The sequence below is a fragment of the Anguilla rostrata genome, chromosome 13 (assembly GCF_018555375.3).
Source record: "Anguilla rostrata isolate EN2019 chromosome 13, ASM1855537v3, whole genome shotgun sequence".
Classification (NCBI taxonomy): domain Eukaryota; kingdom Metazoa; phylum Chordata; class Actinopteri; order Anguilliformes; family Anguillidae; genus Anguilla; species Anguilla rostrata.
The window spans coordinates 11,739,107-11,750,502 of NC_057945.1; the positions used below are offsets into that span (position 1 = coordinate 11,739,107).

At 46.2% G+C, this 11,396-nt stretch overlaps 1 protein-coding gene across 1 annotated transcript; it reads left to right on the forward strand.

Moving 5' to 3' along the window:
* Positions 1-537: 537 nt before the first annotated feature.
* On the forward strand, positions 538-10,566 carry LOC135237574 (rac GTPase-activating protein 1-like). Its single transcript, XM_064304824.1, has 17 exons — positions 538-856; positions 1,996-2,083; positions 2,168-2,370; positions 2,848-2,993; positions 3,676-3,745; positions 3,948-4,001; positions 4,142-4,219; positions 4,306-4,423; positions 4,889-5,031; positions 5,266-5,430; positions 5,845-5,940; positions 6,345-6,543; positions 7,301-7,403; positions 7,567-7,699; positions 8,745-8,865; positions 9,114-9,222; positions 9,723-10,566. Exons 2-17 carry the CDS (start codon positions 1,999-2,001, stop codon positions 9,799-9,801), a joined length of 1,902 nt encoding a protein of 633 aa, XP_064160894.1. The 5' UTR covers positions 538-856; positions 1,996-1,998; the 3' UTR covers positions 9,802-10,566.
* Positions 10,567-11,396: the final 830 nt, after the last annotated feature.

An 11,396-nucleotide genomic window follows, 5' to 3' on the forward strand; every position in this document is an offset into this window, starting at 1 on the left:
TAAAGTGTAAAAAAAAAAATTCTGGATCTGGGCCCAGCAGCTCACTTTATGTTTGTATGCCAACTTGCCAAGTACAATTTTCAGAGAGAAAGAACTCTACGGACAGTATGTTATTAATCATTCAGAAGAAGGCAATTTGTGTGTTCACACCAAACCCTACCTTGAGTATGTATGAAATTGATCCAAGAACACTAGCCTAGACAATTGTTGATGTTCAAGAAATAATATAGAAGTAGTGGAGTAAAAATACTACTGTAGAACCATTCCTTTGGTGTAAATTAATACTAGTCTAATTCACAAATCAAGAATACAGTCAAAATATGAAAGTCCACTCAGGAATGATCTTACCAACAACAGTAATACCAGCAAATTATTACGTCGTTTGCACGTGTGCCAGTTTCTCGTGGTAAACTTGATAACGTTTAAAGTGTGTTTATTCTCGTTTTTCAGCTACTGTGCCGAGGTTTTTGTGGAAACTTTTACTCCAACGCGCTGGCACGATTCTATTTTTATCCCGCCCTGTCCCATTTGAATTAAATCGTGTGCCCCAAGCAGCATTCCAGAATCAGCCGAGTTAACACAAAACCTATGCAGATCATCTGTATGAAATCGTAAAATGTTCCCGGGATGGTACTTTGGGGCAGTGTCGGTCATTACTCGCACAACGGCCCTGGTTGAACTTCTGTTAACTGTGCTCTCCAGTGTCCACTGCGCCGCGTCATGGTTATTGGAGAGTGGCGGGTACATTTGAAATGTAACGGAACCAGAGACCGTATACACAGAGAGCGGAAAAATATACATGAGATAACGACGTTTTTCGAGGGGAGCCGAGGGTTTTGTTGATCATTACAAAGCAGTAAGTTTACAGTTGCTCGTCGCTGCTTGTGATTCGTGCGTTTATGAAAGTAGCATTAGCTAGCTAACTATGTTAAGTCCGCTAACAAGCTAGACAGTTTGAATATTGCCCGTATAGGCAGATTTCTGCAGCCGGCCCACTTGCCAGTGAGCAACCTAGGCTACTTGTCATAATTGTTTAGCTAGCTAACGTAGAGCTGTTGGCTGCTTAGCTATGGCTAGTGCGCTTAAAACGAGCCAGAGCTAGGCAGATATAGGTATTGTTGATAGATATAGACTAATAACTTACACTGAACTGGTATTAGCTAGCTAGAAAGTGATTCTATCAAAATTAGACTAGCTAGCTAAGTTAGCTAACATTAACTGTTGACCGTCTGGTCATGCAGGGAAACCAGGGTTGCTGATGATCTGTTTAGCTAACTTGTACATGTAACTTTTAATTTTATATATTTGTGCATAATATTGGAAGGTAGCTAATAGAACAGTGAAATACTCATACGATCTAGTGTGTGTGTGCGCGCGCTTGTGTGTTTGCGATTTAGTTACATCACTTAGCTAGCAAGCTAAGTTATATATACTGCTGTTTTTATTTATTCATGTTCTTATTATTGTTGTCACTGTGGAGTGTATCGAGACTTGCACTTTAAAATAAACTTGAATTGATTTGATACGATCTGGTGTACTGGACAAGCGTGTAACTTAAATTAATTTAGCTTATAAGCTGAGTTAGTAATTAATGCAAGTCAAAGTAGAACGTTTGAAGCAACCTTTCCGTTTATATTACTTATGCTTTTAGAAATAAACTAAGCTAAGCCAGGTGTTATGTTTGCCGTTAGATGCTATTAATCAAACTGGGCAAATTATTTTCCCACTTTGCTGAACTCAGAAGAGAAAGTTGTCCACTTTTTTTGCTTTACCTTTAATTTTAAGTGAATAAATCTCGTATTAGTTAATTAGAAGGCTACATTAATCTATCTATCTTCCACAATGAGGTAGCTGGCCATCTCTTAACTTCTAAGCAAGTTACAGGATCCACAGCAATCTAGTTTATTAAGCAAGAAATACGTTGAGAATTTTTTCTGTGGTCTGAAACTGAAGACATGGCACAAGATCATGCAACCATGCTTTTCTGTTTCTTAGGACATGGAGGCCACCGTGGGCAACTTGCACAAGCTGTTCGAGCGTCTGCGGGCTCACATTGAGGTCTTGAATGAAGGCATAGAGCCTCGTAAGTCCCCCCCCCCCCCCTTAAACAAAAGCATATCTGTTTAAGCCACCATGACTTCCCTCTGACCGAATGTCCATCCCCTAGAGTTCATCCAGACGGCGGTGAATTTCGAGGTCTGTCGGCAGAAGTGGCTGCGGGTGGAGCAGGAGCTGGGCGCTTGTAAGGAGGTTCTGGCCAAGTCGGAGACGGAGAGGGGCGCCCTGGAGGTAAAGCTCAAGCACGCTCGTAACCAAGTGGACGTGGAGATACGCCGGCGACAGAGGGCGGAGGCCGATTATGAAAAACTGGTGGGCATGGCTGCAGAGTTTTATATGTGTTTTGGTTCCATTCTCGTTTAGCAAACCTGTAAATCGTGGTCATCCCATAGGGCTCTTGTCATCCGTGGTGTTGATTCGTGTGTCTGTCCTTTGTTGGCGGGGCTGTAAAAAAATTTTGATTCCAGACAGTAGAGGCTGGTGAATGAAGCAAAATGAAGTTACTATGTAGTTAAAAAATTTTTAAAAAAACCTGTTGTATATGATTGGCTTGCAAATACTCTCAAGCACAGTCTTTTGTTGAAGTGATGCTTGTGATTTTAGTTTAGTGACCAATAATGAAATAAGCAATGGGTTGGGATCCAGGCTGTTTTTAGTCTAACCCACTGTTACTTGATCGCCCCCTTTCCCGTCTGGAAAGCGCCGTGCGGTGACTTTGCCTGCAGATGGCGCTGTGTGTAAAACGAGGAGCCGATTTGAATTCCCTTCCCCTTGTTCCTGTGTTTGCAGGACCATCAGATGCAGTTGATCAGGGATCTCCTGGTGTCGGAGTGCGCCAGCAACAGCATTCAGCTGAACGAGGAGCAGCGCTCGGCCCTGGCCTTCCTCCACAGCCAGTCGCAGGCCCCCAACCCCAACCCCAACACCAGCAGGCGGTAAGCAGGAACACACACGGCTGGCAGTTGTGTTGAATTACTCTCATCGTTATTACTTTGTGTTGTGACGAATTGCCAGAATGCCTGAATGAAAAAGCAAAGTGGACTCAGGAACAGCGCTGGTGGACATTGTGTTCTGGTGCTCCCGTCTGCGGATCTTTCTTTGTTGTTTTTCCCATCGTGATTCGTTTTGATTACTCGTCGATATCGCTGTCAAATCGCACCGGTGAAATAAACTGTTTTAATTCTGCATTTGCTTTTTTTCATTGTGACACAAATGAACCTTGTTCCCCGTTTGAGTAATTCTTAAAGGAAGGGTTTGGCATTGGTGAAGTTTAAAAATCTAGAGCTGAAGAGTTGCAGTGTAAAAATGGTTTGTGTATTGGAGTAGACTTTAATCATCAGCACTGTTAGATAGCCTTGCCTAATTGTCAAATGATTCCTGGCGCCTTAATCACTGCTATCAATTCCATATGGTACATTAGATTTCTGCATAGCAGTATCATACAGTTGAAGCAGTATGTGCTTCTAGAGGGGCCTGTTGAAGGAAACACTGGGATTTCGCTGGGATTGGAAATGGAAGGGACCCGGAAAACTGGCTGGATATTTGAAAAACCAGGCCTTATATGGGCACTTCATACGCACCATTTTGGGAGGTAACTTTGTTTCCTTTGCCCTGCAGGTTGTCCACCATTGATGAGTCTGCATCCATTCTGTCAGACATCAGCTATGACAAGACTGATGACTCCTTGGTAAGCTTGCATACATTTTCTTGTGTAAATTCAGCCATGTGCTCTAATGCATAATAGAAAGCACGCAGAGACTTAATACAAAGGCAGAAAAGTCTGAATTGCGTTGTTCTTAATAATAAAGAATACATGTTCGTTGTTTATGCGAGTCCCTATATTGAAATTCTTTGCTGAACTTTCTTTTTTTCTTTTTTTGGTGTGGTAGGATTGGGACTCCTCCATCCTGCGGACCGTGAAGCTGAAAAAGCGTCAGAAAAGAGTACGGTCTTCCACAACATTACGGCAGCGTTGCTTCAAACGGTCCACACAGCGCTACAGCCACGGACGTGTTCACTGCGAAGCGTCTCTCTTTGTGTGCCTCCCCGTTTACTCTTAACCTCCTCCGCTTTTCAATTTCAGCGCTCTTCCCGAAACCACACCGATGGCCCCGCCTGCGCCGTGAAGAAGTCCCGCTCGTCGCTGCGAACCTCGGAGAAGGTACGGACCGGGGGCCCCGGCCAGCTCGACGGCGTTAATGTCACACGAGCGTTTCTTTGACTCCTGTTCTTATGAACCCGGTTCAGGGGGATGAGTCCATTGTGGCCAGAACCACGGTCCTGGTGCCCGCAAACGGAGACCCCGTCGAGGCCGTGTCCACCATAGAGGCCGTGCCCTACTGGACTCGCAGCAGGACAAGAACCGGTGAGTCTCTCTCAACACAGCGTTTATGTAGCAGTAGGCTTGTGGGAATCCCTGAACATTACTCTGGTTCTTCTTCTTCTTTCGGCTGTTCCCGTTAGGGGTCGCCACAGCGAATCAGATCCGCATATTTGATTTGGCATATGTTTTTACGCCGGATGCCCTTCCTGATGCAACCTTCCCCATTTATCCGGGTTTTGGGACCGGCACTAGGAAGGCACTGGCTTGTGCATCCCCAGTGGCTGAGTTTGGGGCAGGCAGGAGCTCTACCACTGAGCCACCAATGCATCCCATGAACATTACTCTGGTTACCACTAATAAATATGTCCTCTATTTAATATGTTATGCAGATGTTGTGGGGAGTGGTTGTGGTATTTTTGGTATTAATCAGTTGAAATCACATTGTAATGCATTTCTACAGCAGTAACGGTTAGGCCTTCTTTAAGACTGTCTCTTCCCTCCGTACAGTCCGGGAAAGCAGAGGCACGGACGCCTTCGAGTACGGAGCGGAAAATGACCCGCCCAGCAGGCCGGAGAAGAAGCCGATGGCTGAGCCCTCCAGCTCCCGGAAGAATGAGGGGGCCCGGCAGCACGACTTTATCTCCAAAACGGTGAGGGAGCTTTTTCCAGAACGATTTACAAGCCAATACTGCCATTATTAGCGCAAGGAGACCATCTGTTCACGAGTGAGCCTTTATCTGAAGCCAGAGGCTCTAAACGTGCTCTAAACTGTGTATCCTGGTGCTGTGCATTAAACACCATCCAAATGCCTGTGCTCACACTGTTTAGGCGCATGAGGAGTGTCTGTTATAATAAGGCCTACGCTCGCATCTCCCCCTGCGCAGGTCATCAAACCCGAGTCCTGCCAGCCCTGCGGGAAGAGGATCAAGTTCGGCAAGCTGTCTCTCAAGTGTCGTGATTGCCGCGTGGTGGCGCACCCCGAATGCCGCAGCCGATGCGCTCTGCCCTGCACCCCCTGCCTGAACGGCACTCCCGTCAGGTTTGGAGAGGTACTACACCCATGACTTCAGTGGTTACTTTATACCAGGAATGTGACTGAAGGGCTAAATTTGTTATGGCTGCCATAGGCGGTGATATTAAAAAATAAGCGTAATTGCAATTAGGCCCTACCTCTGTATTGGAAATTGCATTGGCCCACGGGTCTTGGTCGAGGTTCCGATTTGGGCCTCTAAGTTCAAAACTGTGTCTGCTCACTGTATTTGTAATTTTGTGTGACGTTATACCCCGATGTCGATTATGTTGGCAAATGTTTTTGGAAGCCCAAAGCTAATGCAAAGGTGAATGTTGCTATGGTTGCACAGGTTTCCACTGTGGTAGCAGGTGAAAATTGTGAATATGTCATAGGATTTCAAATGCAAGACAAATATATTTTTTATTATTATTATCCTTTACTGCGCTTCCAGGGCACCCTGGAAGACTACGTGCCTGCGAGCCATCCCATGATCCCCTCCTTAGTGATCCACTGCATCAATGAAATTGAGCAAAGAGGCTTACGTGAGGTTTGTGCTTTTATCTTCTACTTTTATACACGTGCGTATTTTATACTAACAGTGTTACTCGTGCTCTGTTTAAACTTTAACGTCTGTATTTGATACCTTTTGACTTTCCTTGTTAACAAGGAAATATGTTGGCTTGTCCTTTCTGTTGAAAATGTCAGTCTTTTATTTTGGGGGTAAGAGGGAACAGAGAGGGTATGTCAGAAGGGATCACGGCACCAAAAGTGCCAAGGGGGATGGGGATGGGGGTGGGGGGCGTGGTACATGGCGGGGGGTTCCCCCTACGGACCTCGCCACACGTCTCCCCCGTAAAACGTATTTGAGCTGATTGACGGGGGACGCCCGTGCGGCTGTTCTCCGTCCGCGTGACCCTACGGCGTTTCCCCCCCGCGCTCTCCCCCCGGCAGCCGGGGCTGTACCGCGTGTGCGGCCTGGACCGCGCGGTGAAGGAGCTGAAGGAGAAGTTCCTGCACGCGCGGGCCGCCCCCTCGCTCGGCAAGGTGGAGGACGTGCACGTCGTCTGCAGCCTCCTCAAGGACTTCCTCCGGAACCTCAGGGAGCCGCTGCTCACCTTCCGGCTCAACCAGGCCTTCATGGACGTGGCAGGTGAGCCCCGGGGGAAGGCGGGGTCTGTTCAGTGTGTCAGACACCGCGTCAGAACGCCCGTGCGAGCCATCGCTCCACGCCCCGTTTCTTGCGTGTGAAGATCTGGCAGTTCAGACAGCTGCAAGTTAATTTTGTTTTTATGGCCATTTCGCTTGGGCAGTGCTTTTTTCCCCCGCCTTGTTCCTTATGACCACACACCCTGTGGAATGTCTACGGAATAAGTGTAATCCGATAGCTGTCGATTTAAAATGTGCCCCAGCAGTCAAATTGGTCTAGCTCGTTTGTCAGTTCCTAGACTGTGATGCATGACTGATTTAGGCACATGCATAAAATATATGTTTTATACCACTGTATAGCTGCAGTTTACATCTGTACTAACATGAATATTAAACATAATTAACTGTATTCTTCATTCGTTTCCAGCATGTTCAGCAATCAGCGTAATATCAAATTCTTAGTTGTGGTTTAGTTGATTTTTTGTTTAGATGCTTTATCCTTTTTACTTTTGGTCTATTATTGTCTTGTGTTTCTAATAAATTGCTATAAGTGATCAATTAAAAAATCAACAAAACCAGCAGCCTCTGTGGCTCTCCAGGACCACAGTTGAAGGTCCTCAGCCAATTAAAAACTATTTGTTACTAATACTGAGCATTGAAGTCATACAAAAAGTTTAGTCTTAATTGTTTGGCAAAAAGTGTTCTTTAATTTGCCTGGAAGTGATGTCTTGTTTGAGTTGTACTTTGCTTGCCCCCCCCAGAACTGGATGATGACAACAGCATTGCCATGATGTACCAGACCATCAGCGACCTGCCCGCGGCCCACAGAGACACGCTGGCCTTCCTCATCCTGCACCTTAAGAGGTAGCGGCTTCTCCCGGCCGTTTCTGCCGCTCGCCGACCGTGGGCTGGTCTTCTGCGGGGTCCGCTCTGTTCTGTGTTTGTGCGCGTTGTCTGTTGTGGTGGTTTGTCTGTGTGTGTGTGTGTGTGTGTGTGTGTGTGTGTGACCCCCGGTGTGTGTTTTCAGGGTCTCGCAGTCCACGGACACCAGGATGGATGCCGCTAACCTGGCCAGGGTGTTCGGCCCCACCATCGTGGGCCACGCGGTGGCCGACCCCGGGCCCATGACCATTCTGCAGGACACCAAGCGACAGCCCAAAGTATGTCACACACCCAGGTTTCACGTTCGCCACATGCTCTTTAATAAGGCCTTTATTTAGCCCTCCGCACGCGTTAGAACACTGAGTGCCTTTACTGTTGTCCTGTCCCAGAGCGTGTGAGCGGGGCCGAGTGGTAGGAGGTGTCTGTCGCTCCTCACTCACGGGACCCGTGTTTTTCTCTGCTCCAAAATCGCTCATCGGGTGCAGATAAAAAGCCCTCGCTCAAAATTAGCTCAGCTTCTTTTTCTTCTCTTTTGTTTTTATAGCCGGGATTATCCGATCTTATCTGTAAGGGTTGGTGTGGGTGCAGGTTTTTGTTCTGGCCCAGCACTAAAATACCTGATTCTACCTATCAGTGTCTTGATTTAAGACCAAGATTTGTTCATTTAATCTAAGCTAAAAATCCAATTGGTGTAATAAGGAAAAGAAATAGTGGTAGCGAAATAACGGTAGTCCTTTAGAGGAACGCAATGCCTTTAAAGTTAGTGAGCACAAATAGCTTTTTGTTTATGCGTTGCTTGTTGGTTAAATTCATGGGTATCAAACAAAAAAAGGAAAGGCAAACAGCCTAGACTATACACAGTATACAGCCATGGTGCGTTTTTACAGAAAAGAGCCAATCTGGCGCATCTGATATTTAACGGGTGCCATCTTTAATTTTACGGAAGATGGTCCATTATAGGGAAACACTCGTATGTGGTGGAAAACAAACAAGTGCATTTATTACTTTAGTTTTTAGTGTGCACAATATCTAACAATGTATGTGTGTGAAATGATGGGTAGCCTTGACCTAAAAAAATAAATAAATAAAACCGACTGTAAAAACGGACTTTTGCTTTTGAAATCCCCGCTCCACGCTCCTGTAACATTACTTCCATTCCATTCCCCGCTCCACAGTGCTCACACGCTCTGCCCTGTCCTGTCCCTTGTGTTTAGCCGTTTGAGGCTACCGCGTTTTCTCGGCCAAGCCTGACATTTCACAGCGTGCGCATTCTTAGCGGTGGACTGTGAGACTGAGTGATCTTCATCCGATGCGGTCGGACAGGTCGTGGAGCGCCTCTTGAGCTTGCCCGTGGAGTACTGGAGCCAGTTCATGATCGAGCGAGGCCACGCCCACCGGGGTCACGCGGAGACCAATGACTGCTACAGCACCCCCGAGGAGAAAGGTGAGGGCGAGGCTTTCCCTGCAGGAACTGAGAAAAAGGTTTTCGGTACATTTTTTTTTCACCACTTTTTCTCCCCGGTTTGCAGAGCCCCATGGTCGTCAGCGGCGACGCTCGCTCTGCTGTCTCCGGGGTTTTAATGCGTAACGTGGTTTAAGGAGCACGTAAAATGCGTGGGAGGTGGGGGGGGTCTGTGAGTTCCTGCGCTGTGATTTGACGTCGCGGTGATGATTGGTTTTGTTCTCTGCCAGTGAGCATGCTGGGGCCCCTGACCACTCCGGAGCACAAAATGAGCAAAACCCCCTCCTCCAGCTCCCTCTCTCAGCGCATGAAGTCGGCCCTGAGCAGGACCACGCCCAAGTAAGCGCACAGCCAATCAGAGGAGGACGAGCGTGTGACACAGCACGCCGTGTCAACGCAGCAGGATGGGTCACTGAGTGAACCTCTGAAACTATTCATTTGCTCCATTGCACTGCAGTCTGTTCACATAATAGTGTTTACTGATGTAATGGTATTAGTGTAATTTGTCTCTGTAGAATGTGATTATCAAAATGATTTTGACTGATCATGGTTTAGGCTGTAACCGAGTGGAGCAGTGTCTCCAAGCAATGACAGTTTCATTGCTCTTGAACGACGTAGCGTCCAGTTGCTTTAAAGGCATGATAGCCTCAGTGTTGGGCATCATAAAACTCTCCCCCTGTCGTGTAATGGTTTCTGTGTACACCGCTTAAATTATTGTTTGGCCGTTTTCAAGTTGTAATTCAGAACTTGATGACTTCAGAGCGGCATGTGCAAAATTGTCTATCAAAAAATATCCCCCATTATAAGTGACAGCATCTGACTTTTGTGTCCATTTGCAGGTTTGGGAGCAAGTGCAGTTCCTCCACAGCCACCCTCAGTCGCCATGGCAACTTCTTTGCCTCTCCTCTGCTGAGGTAGAGCACGCAGGAGCACGGGAGTTCCTGTCACCTACGAGGGAAAGCGTAGTTAGCACTTACTATACATTTACATGTCAGCAATTATTTTGTGGTTGTATTTTTGTATTTATTTTTTTAGCATTGAATATCTAGACGTTTTAATGGCATTTAAATTTATGTTCATGTCAATATATTTAAAAGCCAAGGGAAGCGTACCCAACCAGTGTTGATACATTGCAGGTGCGACTTTATGGTTTAAGTAGCGAAGTAATTTCAGTTTTAACCAATAGGGAATTGATAGTTCACGTATCTTGTATTGATAGTAAATACGTCCTACTTTGTGAAAATGTTAGCTTAGTTGTTTTATATCTGTATTTCACTATGTGGCATTAATTGTCAGGTCAGTCGGGGGAAATGGCAGCTATCTAAAAAAATTATAATAGACTTTTGATATAGCTGACAATATCTTCATTCAGGTACATTTCTTAATGTTACTTAAAAGCGTATATTTTTTGTTAATGAGATTCCATCTCATAGATGACAGAATTGTAGTTTAGTTTTAATGGGTTTCGAAAGGGTGTCATTGGATGCCAGTAAGTCAGGAAACCAAACAACTGGCTTTCCATTATTTGTAAATATTTGTGAATGCCTCTGAGGAATGTCTGTATGTAATCAGAGAAACTAAGGAACATGGAGAATGTTTCATGTATTTTTAACTGTTACTTATTCAGACTGTTATGACTTATTGGCCAGTAAAGACCCTTTTCTCCATTTCTTATCAACCAAACTTTAACTGTTTTTTTGGGGGTGTTGGAGGGGAGTTGGGGTTATAGCTTGTATCAGATTAGCCTAAAATCTGTTAGAATGGTAGTGTTGGCACTTTGTGCTTAAACCAGATGCTTCAAAATGTATAGTTTATTGAATGATTTCACACATGCATATTATGGGTCGATTGGGGGTAGATAATAATAGACATCTGAGTGAAATGACCCCTTTAGAGAACATAAACTTGTCTTTTACGGCTGAACACTGCCCTTGCCCATCGAAAGCAATGTCATTCACACGTGAACACAGTAAAATAGCCTAATAACAAGTGCCTTGAATGAAACAAAATCCCATCGAGTTCATCTTTGCTATCGCAGGGCTGAAGCTCTGCTTTTTGTACTCCGAAATGTGCTCATTGTGGATATGAGGACTTTGCTGGTTTCCCCAGCAACACAAGTTCACGAAAGCTTGAGAGGCACCTGTCTGCTTCAGCTGTCCTTCCCGTCACTGGCCACCAGGGGGCTCTCGTTCTCTGCTCTTTCTACCCTCTTCAGTCAGCGCACATTGGGCTAGTAGAGACGTATGTACGACCGTACCCTTTCCCCCCCTCAGCGCAGTTCCTGTCCAGCCCCGTCCCCCGGCCGTGCGGCCCTCAGACCCGCTCTGATGCGGTCCTCAGACCCGCTCTGATGCGGTCCTCAGACCCGTTGGAGTCGGAGCGTGGGTTACGAGCCCAGGAATGCTGACAGGAAACAGACGCCGCTACGGGACTCTGGCTGGAGCCTCGCGTCAGAGCCTCCCCTCAACAGATGCACATGCTACATGTCGCCGTTAAACTCAATCTGACGCGTT

What these genes read in the sequence shown, in the direction of transcription:
- LOC135237574 (XM_064304824.1), top strand. Translation starts at nt 1,999, where the DNA reads ATGGAGGCCACCGTGGGCAACTTGCACAAGCTGTTCGAGCGTCTGCGG. An exon ending in CTCCCGTCAGGTTTGGAGAG is followed by an intron (nt 5,431 to 5,844) that starts GTACTACACCCA and finishes CTGCGCTTCCAG; the next exon opens with GGCACCCTGGAAGACTACGT. An exon ending in CAGCACCCCCGAGGAGAAAG is followed by an intron (nt 8,866 to 9,113) that starts GTGAGGGCGAGG and finishes GTTCTCTGCCAG; the next exon opens with TGAGCATGCTGGGGCCCCTG.